The following is a 16,846-nucleotide window of genomic DNA, read 5'->3' as shown; positions in this document are numbered from 1 at the left end:
CACTTCCATATTTCTGGTACCGATCTACCGATCTACCGAAAAGTCTATATTTTCTACCGATTTTCATTTTTCGGAATATTTTAGTGTCATAGATATTAAAAAAGAACGTTGTAATAGAATTTGTACGAAATTTCTAATGAGTTATATTTTTTTGAATCACAAATACGCAAATTACAGTACACCTATTATCAGGAAAAGTTTGTTTGTTTTGTCAAGGGTAATCTCTTTACTTTTTACACTTATTTTGGTATAGATGTCCCTGGCAAACCTAATTATTCCGTTATCGAGTTTCAATTATTCTTTGATCTTATGAAGTATATTTTAAGTACATTTTATTCTTGGTGTGAGGTCAGGTGTAAATAAATATTTTAGAGATTTAAATAACCATTAATTAATATTTAACCCATTAATTATTATTTATTGACAAAAGAAAAAAAATATTTCATGACGTTTCGACCATTAACTTGGTCTTTTTCATAATGAGTAATAATCTTCTACTTGTTCCATCCTGAACGTAGATTTGTTAATTTTTGTTAAGACTTATCCTAATTTTTAAAAGTCAATTGATGGTCGAAACGTCATGAAATATATTTTTTTCTTTTATCAAGAAATAATAATTAGTGGATTAAAATCTCTAAAATATGTATTTACACCTGACCTCAAACCAAGAATAAAATTTACTTAAAAGCAGACTAAGCAAAGCTTGTGTTTTTTTAGGGATGAAGGCATCAAAAAGTCTCAAATTTCTAAAAATGAATTGTATAAGTAGTAGTAAACTTAGTAAACTGTCTATATACTTATCTAGTGAATTCGACTTTTGCCAAATGAGTATTAAGTACCTAGGTAAAAATTAAATTGCCAAAAGTATTAAAACATATTTTTGAATAATTTTAGGCAGTATATACTTGGGGAGGCTTTGTAAGAGCGTCCATTAAAAAAATTCTCAGTTTTTGCGAAAAGATATTTATTAATTTATTTAAGAGTTTCCTCCTGTGTATTCATGTTTAATATACAATTTTGTGTTGTTTGTATTTTTCAAGCATCTTTTTATACTCCCAAAACGACTTACTTTTAGGACTTCTTAATAAAACTACGTGTTAAATATCCAACCTACCGATTTCTACCGAATTTTGACCAAGATTTCTACCAAATACGTTTAAATAAAATATACGACGGCCTCCCCATAAGAGCAATGAGAGGATTTACGCATAGATAAATGAAACAAGTTTAGATTGGAAAGTGCCCATAAGGACAATGTAAACACTATTTGGCGCTATTCTTGCAACGGTCGCGACCCAAAACTTTTGAAAATTTCGGAGCGGTTCGGCTTTTTCCGGAATTATATCGCCAAATATTGTTTATTCAAATTTATTATTATTTTCGTTTAATTTTATAAATAAAAACATTGTGTTTGCATACAAGAAACTTTATTTTATAAAGGACGCATGTATGAAATACCTATGAAACATTGGAAACCGACGTTATGTCACGATCCACGTTGGTTTTTGCAGTTCACAGTTCACAGCACAGCTTTTTAAGTTTTAATGCCACTTTTTCACAATTATGACCGATTGGAGTAAATAAAACTTGAATTAAACTCACAAGATAGCAATAATTACTTTGAAAATGGACGCTATAAAAACTTTTCGGAATTTCTTTAATGAGAGCGGTTTGGATTTTGAAAGATTTATGATTTTTGAAGATTCTGACTTTGACAAGAGAAAATTATTTCTGTTTTTGTTTGCCGTTGTTCTTAGCGACCGCTATAGCAGCGCCAGATCGCGTATAACGGTCGCGACCCAAAATAATTTCGCGACCTAAAATTTTTACGCGCTTTCCAATCTAAACTTGTTGCATTTATCTATGGATTTACGTCCCAGTAATGAAGGAGGACAGAAAATCGAGTCGAATGGTTTCAAGACATAGGCAGAATAGATATCAACCAGAAACCTAACTGGAGCTGAAATCCGTGACGTTTCACGAATTGGGCCGCCATTTAATAGCGGTAGAACACAGAGACGTATTTAATAAATTTCCGTTGATTGTATACAGAGTCGTATTTATTTTTTTGTTGTAAATTGAAAAGTATAGAATTAATTAATATCATTCGGCAGTTAATAAAACTACTGCTTAAAACTTTAATAGGTGAGTTTGTTAAAGTTAAAAGTAAAGGCTAATTTGTTTAAGATGCTGTAATATTGGTTTAGTACAAATGTCCCAACATATTTTATGGAGTAATATTTTTAATGTAAAACTTATTGCCAGCGATAAAAAACACTGCATTAGTAAACCATTAGAGATATCGCGGTATAAAAATAGTTTATATTTTTAAACGATTTTATTTAACTTTACCATACCTTTGTTTGTTGCAAATCTGGCAGCAGCTTTATTGATCACTTCTATTATCCCAATTTTTCCGAAATGTTGCACACGTATTGAGTTCCGGTGACACTTTTATAATATTTTTGAAGAAAAAAAATCAAATTAGCGGATCCAATATGGCGGATTTTTTAATATAAGAAGAGATTTGCTTGAAATTTAAAACTTTGGGTTCTTTATAACGACACTTGAGATACTTGCCTTCAATTGGCCCGTTTTAAAACATCCTGTAAAGATAGGGTAGGTGTTCATTTAAGTTTTAAACGAAATAAATAAACAAGCTAACATCAGCGGTGGGATTCTGTAAGCTCCGTAGCAAGAAATTTCCTGTCTAGCCTATGCTATTTGTATACGATTGATGAGTCACTAGAAAGAAAATATGTTTACAGAATCGCTAGCCAGAATACTAAGGTATTTATTCATGCCTCCATATAATTAGTTTGTTTTTATTGGCTATTTTAAAATTAAGGTTTATCTTTTTTAATGTATAATACAATTTCATAAGCAGATATAATTTAGTTACATATTTTAGGGGAAAACTAGTACATGGATGTTTGAAATTAATTTGTTTTACATATTATATATATTTCTTTAATAAAATGTCTTGTCCCATATTCTTCATAATATTTACTAAAACAAGTTCTAATGAAGAAACAAAAAGATACAAAATTGTCTGTGACATCTGAAGATTGCCAAAAATATCTAAATTATTATTTTCACTCTTTATTATTTTCATAGGCACGTAAATGGCAAAACAACGATGTATCATCTAACTCACTGTGTGCCTTTGCATATTTGGTACATATATCACATGAATGTATACTCAAACATTTTTTTATTAAATATTCACAGACGTATCGTAAAACATTTTGCGTCCTGGCGAAACATAACTCCGGCTTTTGCACATTCTTGAGGCACAAACTGAACCAGTACTCTTTGAAGTTATTATAAATAATGTACCTAGCACAACAAATATTTAATAACTATTCCAGACTATTCGCTCTGTTCAGTTATAAAACAACACAAACTACAATATTCAATATTTACGAATGACGAACAGCTACTGCTCTCAGCAAAACGCAAAACATAAGTGAACTGTGAACGCCAGTGCGTTGACAGGTTCTACCGCTATTTTTAGGTTAGGCGATGTTTCCCGCGCAAACTCTAAAGGTTGTCGCCCGCTAGAACCGCTGCGCGGCGCGGCGCTGGGAAGAGATTTTTTCCGGCTGCGAAGGGACTGCGCCCACTATAGCGCTTTGAAACGCGGCAACGCTATTTAGTTATAGTCGAAGTGTTTTTTACTTACTGTAGTTTAGTTTTTAAAGCAATGAGTTCAAGTACGGACGAAAGTGTATTTTTTGTGCTCTTCTAACAGAGGAAGAGGAAGAGGGGGTAAGGAAAAGTTTGGACTCATACGATTAACAAAAAAAGAAAGAAGTTTGGAGAATTTTACCATCTTTTTCCAGATTTAATAAAAGACAAGTTCATTTTTTTCAGTATTACAAAATATAAAGGAAACATTTTACGCACTCCTCAATTGAGGGTTTTAGAAGCAAAACACCGAGTATCTCTACTCATATTTTTTCAGAAGAGACAAATTACTAATACCCTTGCTAATACTTTTGATAATTCTTATTTATTCTGATGTGTATATTAGTTATGTGGTGAAAAAACCCTGATCTTTTTTTATATATTTAGGTAATAAGAATTTAAAAATTGGAGATTGTCACTTTTTTTAAAAAGTGGAGATTGCCGGTTTTGCCTCTACACCCCTCAATTATATTAACACAACCTTTAAGGTTGTCGCCCACTAGACCGCGGCGCGACGCGGCGCGGCGCCATGTGGAAATTTCTTTTGTCTGCTTGCCATGTATTTAAATGGACCAACGCACATTAGAGCGCGCAGCGCAGAAGCGCGCAGCGCAGAAGCGCGCCGCGGGATTTCCGTCAAGAAGTCGGAAGACTTCTCTAGCAACTTTTTTCCGTCTCCCGCGTTTTGGCGCGTTGCAGTGTGCGTACTCACAAGGGAAATAATTTTGCATTCGAGTCTTTTCAGTTGGCTTTTTGACTAGGAACTAGTGATACGTATCAATGGTAGAATTGTATTTTTAAAAAGGTAAATTAGGCAAATCGATTTTCATAAAGGGAATATGATATTTTTAAGTCTTCCCTCACTAGAGACAGATGGACGAAATGCCGTTCTATCAAAGATTTAATATAATTGAGGGTGTAGAGGCAAAACCGGCAATCTCCACTTTTTAAAAAAAAGTGACAATCTCCAATTTTTAAATTCTTATTACCTAAATATATAAAAAAAAAAAAGATCAGGGTTTTTCACCACATAACTAATATACACATCAGAATAAATAAGAATTATCAAAGTAATTAGTAATTTGTCTCTTCTGAAAAAAAAATATGATGAGTAGAGATACTCGGTGTTTTGCTTCTAAAACCCTCAATTGAGGAGTGCGTAAAATGTTTCCTTTATATTTTGTAATACTGAAAAAATGATCTTGTCTTTTATTAAATCTTGAAAAGATGGTAAAATTCTCCAAACTTCTTTCTTTTTGTTAATCGTATGAGTCCAAACCCCTCTTCCTCTTCCTCTGTTAGAAGAGCACAAAAATACGCTTTCGTCCGTACTTGAACTCATTGCTTTAAAAACCTAAACTACAGTAAGTAAAAACACTTCGACTATAACTAAATAGCGTTGCCGCGTTTCCAAGCGCGCTATAGTGGGCGCAGTTCCTTCGCAGCCGGAAAAAATTCTCTCCCCAGCGCCGCGCCGCTGGCGTCTAGTGGGCGACAACCTTAAAGGTTGTCGCCCACTGACCGCAGCGCGGCACGCTGCCTGGCCTTTCCATCAATAAATTTCTTTTGTCTGCTTGCCATGTATTTAAATGGACCAACGCACATTAGAGCGCGCAGCGCAGAAGCGCACCGCGGGATTTCCGTCAAGAGTCGGAAGACTTCTCTAGCAACTTTTTTCGGTCTCCCGCGGTTTGGCGCGTTGCAGTGTGCGTACTCACAAGGGAAATAATTTTGCATTCGAGTCTTTTCAGTTGGCTTTTTGACTAGGAACTAGTGATACGTATCACTGGTAGAATTGTATTTTTAAAGGTAAATTAGGCAAATCGCTTTTCATAAAGAAATATGATATTTTTTTTAGTCTTCCCTCACTAGAGACAGATGGACGAAATGCCTTTCTATCAAAGATTTAATATAATTGAGGGGTGTAGAGGCAAAACCGGCAATCTCCACTTTTTAACAAAAGTGACAATCTCCAATTTTTAAATTCTAATTACCTAAAAATATAAAAAAGATCAGGGTTTTTTCACCACATAACTAATATACACATCAGAATAAATAAGAATTATCAAAAGAATTAGTAATTTGTCTCTTATGAAAAAATATGATGAGTAGAGATACCCGGTGTTTTGCTTCTAAAACCCTCAATTGAGGAGTGCGTAAAATGTTTCCTTTATATTTTGTAATGCTGAAAAAAATTATCTTGTTTTTTATTAAATCTGGAAAAAGATGGTAAAATTCTCCAAACTTCTTTCTTTTTTTCTTAATCGTATGAGTCCAAACTTTTCCTCACCCCCTCTTCCTCTTCCTCTGTTAGAAGAGCACAAAAAATACGCTTTCGTTCGTACTTGAACTCATTGCTTTAAAAACTAAACTACAGTAAGTAAAAAACACTTCAACTATAACTAATAAATAGCGTTGCCGCGTTTCAAAAGCGCGCTATAGTGGGCGCAGTTCCTTCGCAGCCGGAAAAAATTCTCTTCCCAGCGCCGCGCCGCGCAGCGGTCTAGTGGGCGACAACCTTAAGTTAGGCTTCTGGTTGATATCACAGAATATACTAACGAAAAAGAAGCCCAAGTTCCTTGTAATAAATCGGTTCCATTTTCGTAACGCCATCTCTCGACATAGCTGACATTATAGGTTAGCCAAAGGGGTGCGGGGCCGGGGGGAATTGTAAAATACACTTTTTTATTTTAATTATTTTTATTCGCTATTTGCAATTTTATTTTTAAAACATATTATGTGAAACAATCACATAATATGTCTTAAAAATAAAATTACAAACGGAAACAAAAGGAATTAAATAATCTGAAGTTTATTGATAAAAAAGATAGGCTATGCAAATTCATAAGTATATTAAGTATAACCTCTTTGGTATAACATTGTTAAACAAACATTAACAAATCATAACATATCAGATCATAGAACTAAAAAAAGTACTATTACATAAAAACAGGTGATACAATACTTCAAAATTAATTTTAACATAATATCAAAACCGAAAAATCAAACTGCAAACACAACCACACTTATCACAACAGAAATTAACACACACTTCCGCGGCAAATGTCCAAGAAAGACTGATCATTCTGATTGGTCCTGCTGGTCCGGTCGTAGCTCACGTCGTATTGTCGGTAAGCAAAATCCCTGTCCAAAAATGTTGACGATCAGCGCCATCATCCGTCATAATTGGAAAACTTTTGCTGGAACCATTTTTAATATTTCACTTACATGGCCCTGGTTGATATCTATTCTTGTGACATAGGTTCCCTCCTTGTTTAGTCACACCTCCTACATTACAAGGATAGACTTATGTAGGAAATGCATTGAAATTCTATAGCCGTCCTTCAATATCGGGACAGGAATTTAAGCGGTACCCTCCGTATCAATTCGTATACCTTATTTTAAACGTATTTGATTTCTACCGATAATAAAATTTTGGCAGTGGCAACACTGCTGTGATATTCACCAGTGTCACCAACTTCGGGATTTTATCCCTAAATTTGGGGAGAAAAAATCTATATGGGACAAATACATTTTAATTAAAATATACTGCGGCCTCTCCATAAGAGCAATGAGAGAATTTATGTCCCAGGATTGAAGGACAGAAGATCGAGTTTGACATAAGTCCATCCTTGTTCAGTAGATGGATGTAATGCACATGCGCCGAAATGCTACTTTTCTATTGGTCGAATGGTGTCGAGATGGGTTATCGATTTATTTTTGGACGCGTCGTCGGCGTTTTGTTTTCAGTTTGGACTTGGGCAGTCGCCATTAGTGTTTTCTCTAACTTTCTGTGTTTTCCACGTGTACTGTGTTTTCGTTTGTATTTTAATCTTTGTGCGTTTATTGACAATTTTGTGATTTAGTTTTAAAGACTTTTGCTGTAGTTTAATTAATAGAACAATGCGAATGGGCTACTGCTTTTTGTGTGGTAGAAGCCAACTAACCAAATTAATAATAGAAATTTTTCTCGATGTTCGTTTGTTTCATGAAAGCAAAATCAGAAATGAAAGGGATGTTAATATAAGACAAAAATATACGAAACTAATTTTATTCAAAAATCAATAATTGTTAAAAGCATTATATTTAGTCTTACTATTTTAAAATAAAAAGGACATTATAATGTAAAGACTAAAAATAGAGACTACATAAGGCTAATTCTAATGCTTACACAGTTACACACAAACTGTCTTATTGTAAATTATTATTGTTTATTTTTCATAATATAAAAGAGTATTTACAATGCAACAATGTAAATAATTATATTTTTTGTATCTAGCTTGATTTATGTATAAACTTAATATGTACATACTTTTAGTTATATTTGTTTAATAAAAAATATGTTAATAATAAAGAATTACTTTTGTTTCATTTTAAACCAGGACTGATGTTGATTATTGATCATAAATACATGGGCAGTAAAAGAAACAATAGACAGTAAAAAATGTACTGTTATACTTTGTTTTGCTGCAATTTTTAAGTCGAGTGAAATAGATATGCAATTTGTAATACTAAGTTCTTAAGACAGTTCCTTAATTGAGGTTTTACTAAATTATTTTTTGAATTTTAAAAAAAGTGAAATAGATATGCAATTTGTACTACGAAGTTTTTAAGACAATTTCTTAATAATTGTGGTTTTACTAAATTATTTTTTGAATTTAAAAAAAAAATATCGTACCTGTCACTTTTTTTCATTCGTTTTATTTAATAATAATTGTCTAACACAACAAAGTCTACTTAGAACGATATGATATAAATATAAATGAGTTCATTAAAAAATGGTCTGATTAAAATTAGTACCTAAATAAGCAAAAATTATCCCCTCATAAAACAAGAAATTAAGGAGTTCAGTAAAAGGATTGCAACTATATATTTTATTCAGTAAATTTTCATAATAGTAAGTATAAAAGCACAATCTCTAAAACGACAATATGAATAATGTATATTAAGATTTAACTCGAGTTTCAGTGAAAAAACTATATTGATATTAAAATATTTTAATACCTTCAGAATACTAATTACATACCATAAAATAGGAGTTTTTACGATGCGGGAAGCCTATCTAGAAAATGAATTTTAGAAATCAGCAATGGGATTCTGTAAGCTCTGTAGCAAGAAATTTCCTATCGAGCCTATGCTATTTGTATACGATTGATGTGTCACTAGACAGGGAAATGTTTACAGAATCGCACTGCAGATACCTATTACGCTACTAGGAGCCCCCATTGTGAGACAGATATAAAATAATTTTTATATACCTATTCCATAGCCTATTCTTTTAAATGTCTGTAATATTTATAATAAACTTATTTTAACGAGTAGAAGTATTGCACCAGCATCAAAATTAATACTACTTGTAAAAAACTGTTGCTCCTTGAGTTTGTAATAGATATAAACAAAATAAACATTCGAAAATAACTAAATCGAAGATATCTGAAAACTTTTGGTCGAAAAAGTGTTTTGCCATAACATGTTGGATACGATTAAAATATCTCGTTTGATAAATATGCGCATAATGTTACATTATCAAACTTATTTGATTTCAGAATATTTAACAAAAAGCTTCCAATTTTTCGAAAGATTTTAGAGAACGTCTTTAACCTCAACTTAAAATAAATAAAACCAAAACAAAACATATCATATGATTTGGAACTGTCCAATCAAAGTGCTTACAGATCGAGCAAGCGCAGAAAACCTCCTCCCGAACAAGGATAGACTTATGTAGGAAATGCATTGACATTCTATAGCCATCCTTCAACATCGGGACAGGAATTTAAGCGGTACTCTCCGTATATTTTATTAAAATGTATTTGATATGGGAATTTTTTTAGGGAGTAAAATTTTTTGGGGATATTTTCAAGGATAAAATTTCAATGGAATTTTACCGACCAAAGAGGAGATAAGACCGCTACTGTTATTTTTCAAAATTAATAGGAAAGTATAAATAAAACAAAATAATTTATTTATTTTAATCACCGAATCTTGGATAATAGTTGTGGGTATTTTAGTTGTTTGGATTTAAGAAGGTTTGATATTGCTTTAATGGAAAGTTTTCTGAACAGTTGGCTTAATGGTTTGCAATGGCTGTGATCAGACGTTTCAAAGTCCAACCACTAAAACACAACAAATTGTTTATTTATTATTATTTATATTTTTAGAGTTTTTTCGGGATATTTTTTTAGGTTTTTAGGGATATTTTGGGGATTTTTGATGCGAGCGTTTTAGATTTTTTGGGAGATAAATTTTTGAGAGTTGGGAGCACTGATATTCGCATTCACATCACAAAACAAAACACTGTGCAAGTCACAGGCAGGGTTCGGAAGTAGTTAATTAAGACGTAATTTACCTGATTAACTACGTGTAGTTTTTCTTCAAAAACTACCTCTTTTCCCGTTCATTAACTACATGAGAACTACGTTAATAAACTATGTATTGATATTATGAATAATTTTCCTTTGTATGAGGTGTAGAGATAATATGATGTAAATATTATATTTAAAGCCATATTTCTTCTGTTTTCTTTAATACATTATGTGTTTTTAATTTTTAAAGCTTCAACTTATTAAAACCTCACCTCAAACCTTTGATATTTGAAAGTTACATACATAAGTTACATAAACTACACCCTCTACATAAACTACATTAACTACATGTAATGTAGTTTATGTAGTTTTTAAAAGTAACATGTAGTTTTCCGAACCCTGGTCACAGGTGCAAGTGCAAAACACATAATCTGTGACACATCTGTGACATACATAATATACAAGATTCATGTCCTGTGTGTAATGTGTAATGTTTTATGATTAGAATCTTATTAATAAGCCATAATTATGTTCATAAAAAAGTTCTTTTCAAATAAAAGATTTTTTAGTAGGTCAATTTTCCTGTTTAAACATAGAAATATTATGGTACCAAACTTTTTTAGAAGAAATAATAAGGTTAGATAGATCTAAAACTGTTATGTTTTATATATGTAAATATAATAGAGTTTATTAATAATTACAACATTCCAGACATCTCCTTTCGAGTTTCCGAAAATACAGAAATACGACTTCTCCATGAATAATGAATACCCCATAACAGATGAGAATAATATAAAAGATGTTTATTCAGTTATACCTTCTATTAATAATTATACAAATCGAACTCATACTTGTGGAGAACTGAGAAGGCATCATGTGGGCAAAAACGTTATTTTATATGGTTGGTTAGAATATAAACGTCTGAATAAATTTATTATTTTACGAGATAGTTATGGAGAAACTCAACTTATATTTTCAAATGAGGTAGGCAGGCTTATTAGTGTTATACTGATATTAATAATCTTGATATATTAAAAACCAAACCAAACCAAACACTTGCAAAAAAAATAATTTGGATAGTTTAGTCTGTTTAGAAACTTTTTTATCTCTTGTGTTTTTTTGACAAAACTCACTGATTTAATTAAAAAATAAAATGTAAAGTTGTTGTTTAGATAAAGAATCTAGTGGGCTGCTGTCAAACAGTTTTATTTCGTAATAATATCGTTACATTTCGGGTGTTCGAATTTCGCGGTGTCGGCCGGTATCAAAACTTCTTTTTTCAAAAGTTTCAGATTCATGCAGCCTTTGATGAAGCCTAGTGAACGTGCTGTGATGGGGAGGTCTACGATTCGGATACGTTTCTGTATAAAGACGATAAGCTTCCAAGGAATTTCCATTTGCACGCCCATACATAAAATGCATAGGTATCTGCCATTTCAGTATTAGTGAAATTAACCATTATTGTTTTACTGATTATGTAATACGTAATTAAAACTCTTTTTTTACGCAATTAAATATATCATAAAAAGGCTTCGGAATAATTAATTGTATTAGTAAGATAACAACGTATTGCAGTAGAGTAATGTCAAATAAAATAATATTAGAAAGATCCTAAAAAGTGACAGCGGCCCACTAGATTTTTTCCTAAAAAAAATTAAAACAGCCTACTAGATTCTTTATCTAAAAAAAACAAACCAAACCAAACCAAACAGCCTACTAGATTCTTTATCTAAAAATGTTTTTTATCCTGACATGTAATGCTTTACATTTTATTTTTTTATTTCAAATCAGTGAGTTTTAACAAAAAAACACAAGAGATAAAAAAGTTTCTAAACGAACTAAACTATGCAAATTAATTTTTTTGCATGTGTTTGATAAGATTTTTCGTTAAATTTTGTTAACAAGAATGATAGGGGTAGTTTATTTCAACCCCTTATACTCATTTTAAAAAAGTAAGAAAATTACCAGGAAGTGTGTTTTCATAACAGTAATGCTTCCATAAAATTTTATTAGTCTATTGCTTTTCGTTTTCAAGATAAAAAATCAAAACATTTTTTCGCCATCTTTGTACCGCGATATCTCCCTAATGGTTGACTTTTGACCCAACGTTTATAAAGCAAACTACCCTTTATTTTGAACAAGGAATCACCCCCTGAAGTTTTTCGCATTTGTTTTGAAACATCGTGTATATCGGATATACAGGATGGTCCGAATTGTATTCCGGAAACTTCGGCAGCATATTCTGTAGATAAAAATAGGTAAAAAAGTTTGTATAAATGTATGTCCTAAAATGCTTAGTTTCGGAGATACAGGGTGTAGAAATTCATTTTTATTTCGATTTTTTCTAAATAATTTCTGAAGAAACATCAATATTTAGATGAAAATTTTTGTTTTGGAGTTTTTTGACATGAGAAATTTGATTTTGGTGTCAATATGACTCCTACTGGTAGAGGGCGCCACCTACATGTGTTTTAACTGTTTTGAAGCATAATAACTTTTTGTCCGTAACTGTATAAAACTACCGAGGGAAAAAATATACTTCTCTGTGATTATAGTGAGTATACATCTCTGTGATTTTTTATGTAAAAAATATCTCTTTGTAAAAATCGCTACGAGCAACCGTTCTCAAGATATTTAGAATGGAAATAGTCAATACATGACATTATTAACGAAAAATAAACACGTTGAGTAGATAGTTATTTCATTGAAATAATAAATTTGGGAAATTTTTATTTTTTTAGATTAATCATATTTTTTCTGCAAAAAAATGATGATAAAACAGTTTTTGTTGAACTTTTGGTACAAAAATATTTCGAAATTTTCTAGTGGGTAAGCTAAAACTACTAGTGGGTAAATGAATTTCTAAATATATTACGAATTTTTTTGGAACTTTAGTTTCGGAGATATACATTTAATCGGACATTTTTAAAAAAATTAATTTTATTTTTCAGAAACTATAAGAGACAGAGTTTACCAAAAATGCTTTTTATAACTACTAGCGGGTAAATGAATTTGTAGATATATTACGAATATTCTTGGAACTTTAGTTTCGGAGATATACATTTAATCAGACATTTTTAAAAAAATTAATTTTATTTTTCAGAAACTATTAGAGACAGAGTTTACCAAAAATGCTTTTTATAACTACTAGCGGCTAAATGAATTTGTAGATATATTACGAATATTCTTGGAACTTTACTTTCGGAGATATACATTTAATCGGACATTTTTAAAAAAATTAATTTTTTTCAAAAACTATTAGAGACAGAGTTTACTAAAAAAAATGCTTTTTTATAACTACTAGTGGGTAAATGAATTTCGAGATATATTACGATTTTTTGGAACTTTAGTTTCGGAGATATACATTTAATCGGACATTTTTAAAAAAAATTAATTTTATTTTTCAGAAACTATTAGAGACAGAGTTTACCAAAAATGCTTTTTATAACTACTAGCGGGTAAATGAATTTGTAGATACATATATTACGAATATTCTTGGAACTTTAGTTTCGGAGATATACATTTAATCGGACATTTTTAAAAAAAATAATTTTATTTTTCAGAAACTATTAGAGACAGAGTTTACCAAAAATGCTTTTTATAACTACTAGTGGGTAAATGAATTTCTAGATATATTACGAATTTTTTTGGAACTTTAGTTTCGGAGATATACATTTAATCGGACATTTTAAAAAAAATTAATTTTTTTTTTCAAAAACTATTAGAGACAGAGTTTACCAAAAATGCTTTTTATAACTACTAGTGGGTAAATGAATTTCTAGATATATTACGATTTTTTTTGGAACTTTAGTTTCGGAGATATACATTTAATCGGACATTTTTAAAAAAAATTAATTTTATTTTTCAGAAACTATTAGAGACAGAGTTTACCAAAAATGCTTTTTATAACTACTAGCGGGTAAATGAATTTGTAGATACATATATTACGAATATTCTTGGAACTTTAGTTTCGAGATATACATTTAATCGGACATTTTTAAAAAAATAATTTTATTTTTCAGAAACTATTAGAGACAGAGTTTACCAAAAATGCTTTTTATATCTACTAGTGGGTAAATGGATTTCTAGATATATTACGAATTTTTTTGGAACTTTAGTTTCGGAGATATACATTTAATCGGACATTTTTAAAAAAATTAATTTTATTTTTCAGAAACTATTAGAGACAGAGTTTACCAAAAATGCTTTTTATATCTACTAGCGGGTAAAAGAATTTGTAGAAATATTACGACTTTTCCTGGATCTTTAGTTTCGGAGATATTAATTTAATCGGACATTTTTAAAAAAAAATAATTTTATTTTTCAGAAACTATTAGGGACAGAGTTTACCAAAAATGCTTTTTATAACTACTAGGGGGTAAATTAATTTCTAGATATATTACGAATTTTCTTGGAACTTTAGTTTCGGAGATATTAATTTAATCGGACATTTTTAAAAAAATTAATTTTATTTTTCAGAAACTATTAGAGACAGAGTTTACCAAAAATGCTTTTTATAACTACTAGCGGGTAAATGAATTTGTAGATATATTACGAATATTCTTGGAACTTTACTTTTGGAGATATACATTTAATCGGACATTTTTAAAAAAAAATTAATTTTATTTTTAGAAACTATTAGAGACAGAGTTTACCAAAAATGCTTTTTGTAACTACTAGCGGGTAAATGAATTTGTAGATACATATATTACGAATATTCTTGGAACTTTAGTTTCGGAGATATACATTTAATCGGACATTTTTAAAAAAAATAATTTTATTTTTCAGAAACTATTTGAGACAGAGTTTACCAAAAATGCTTTTTATAACTACTAGCGGGTAAATGAATTTGTAGATACATATATTACGAATATTCTTGGAACTTTAGTTTCGGAGATATACATTTAATCGGACATTTTAAAAAATTAATTTTATTTTTTAGAAACTATTAGAGACAGAGTTTACCAAAAAATGCTTTTTGTAACTACTAGCGGGTAAATGAATTTGTAGATACATATATTACGAATATTCTTGGAACTTTAGTTTCGGAGATATACATTTAATCGGACATTTTTTAAAAAAATTAATTTTATTTTTAGAAACTATTAGAGACAGAGTTTACCAAAAATGCTTTTTATAACTACTAGCGGGTAAATGAATTTGTAGATACATATATTACGAATATTCTTGGAACTTTAGTTTCGGAGATATACATTTAATCGGACATTTTAAAAAAAAAATAATTTTATTTTTCAGAAACTATTTGAGACAGAGTTTACCAAAAATGCTTTTTATAACTACTAGCGGGTAAATGAATTTGTAGATATATTACGAATATTCTTGGAACTTTAGTTTCGGAGATATACATTTAATCAGACATTTTTAAAAAAAATAATTTTATTTTTTCAGAAACTATTAGAGACAGAGTTTACCAAAAATGCTTTTTATAACTACTAGCGGGTAAATGAATTTGTAGATATATTACGAATTTTCTTGGAATTTTAGTTTCGGAGATATACATTTAAGCGGACATTTTTAAAAAAATTAATTTTATTTTTCAGAAACTATTAGAGACAGAGTTTACCAAAAATGCTTTTTATAACTACTAGCGGGTAAATGAATTTGTAGATATATTACGAATATTCTTGGAACTTTACTTTTGGAGATATACATTTAATCGGACATTTTTAAAAAAATTAATTTTTTTTTTCAAAAACTATTAGAGACAGAGTTTACCAAAAATGCTTTTTATAACTACTAGTGGGTAAATGAATTTCTAGATATATTACGAATTTTTTTGGAACTTTAGTTTCGGAGATATACATTTAATCGGACATTTTTAAAAAAATTAATTTTATTTTTCAGAAACTATTAGAGACAGAGTTTACCAAAAATGCTTTTTATAACTACTAGCGGGTAAATGAATTTGTAGATACATATATTACGAATATTCTTGGAACTTTAGTTTCGGAGATATACATTTAATCGGACATTTTTAAAAAAATTAATTTTATTTTTTAGAAACTATTAGAGACAGAGTTTACCAAAAATGCTTTTTGTAACTACTAGCGGATAAATGAATTTGTAGATATATTACGAATATTCTTGGAACTTTACTTTTGGAGATATACATTTAATCGGACATTTTTAAAAAAATTATTTTTTTTTTCAAAAACTATTAGAGACAGAGTTTACCAAAAATGCTTTTTATAACTACTAGCGGGTAAATGAATTTGTAGATACATATATTACGAATATTCTTGGAACTTTAGTTTCGGAGATATACATTTAATCGGACATTTTTAAAAAAATTAATTTTATTTTTCAGAAACTATTTGAGACAGAGTTTACCAAAAATGCTTTTTATAACTACTAGCGGGCAAATGAATTTGTAGATATATTACGAATATTCTTGGAACTTTAGTTTCGGAGATATACATTTAATCAGACATTTTTAAAAAAAATAATTTTATTTTTTCAGAAACTATTAGAGACAGAGTTTACCAAAAATGCTTTTTATAACTACTAGCGGGTAAATGAATTTGTAGATATATTACGAATTTTCTTGGAACTTTAGTTTCGGAGATATACATTTAATCGGACATTTTTAAAAAAAATTAATTTTATTTTTCAGAAACTATTAGAGACAGAGTTTACCAAAAATGCTTTTTATAACTACTAGCGGGTAAATGAATTTGTAGATATATTACGAATATTCTTGGAACTTTACTTTCGGAGATATACATTTAATCGGACATTTTTAAAAAAATTAATTTTATTTTTTAGAAACTATTAGAGACAGAGTTTACCAAAAATGCTTTTTGTAACTACTAGCGGGTAAATGAATTTGTAGA

General features: G+C 30.0%; 1 protein-coding gene across 1 annotated transcript in view; it reads left to right on the top strand.

Moving 5' to 3' along the window:
- The first annotated feature begins 10,393 nt into the window (after positions 1-10,393).
- LOC115879605 (aspartate--tRNA ligase, mitochondrial) overlaps positions 10,394-16,846 on the top strand; it is an 89,615-nt gene continuing 83,162 nt past the window's right edge. Inside the window, exons 1-2 of the mRNA XM_030896499.1 lie at positions 10,394-10,628; positions 10,704-10,976. Coding sequence (XP_030752359.1) covers positions 10,521-10,628; positions 10,704-10,976 — 381 coding nt within the window. The 5' untranslated portion in view covers positions 10,394-10,520. The remainder of the gene's footprint in view (positions 10,629-10,703; positions 10,977-16,846) is intronic.

This window comes from Sitophilus oryzae, unplaced genomic scaffold (assembly GCF_002938485.1).
Source record: "Sitophilus oryzae breed Bouriz unplaced genomic scaffold, Soryzae_2.0 scaffold_1582_pilon_pilon, whole genome shotgun sequence".
NCBI classification, from domain to species: domain Eukaryota; kingdom Metazoa; phylum Arthropoda; class Insecta; order Coleoptera; family Curculionidae; genus Sitophilus; species Sitophilus oryzae.
Note: the sequence above shows the minus strand (reverse complement) of the source record. Positions and strands in the feature narration are given on the sequence as shown.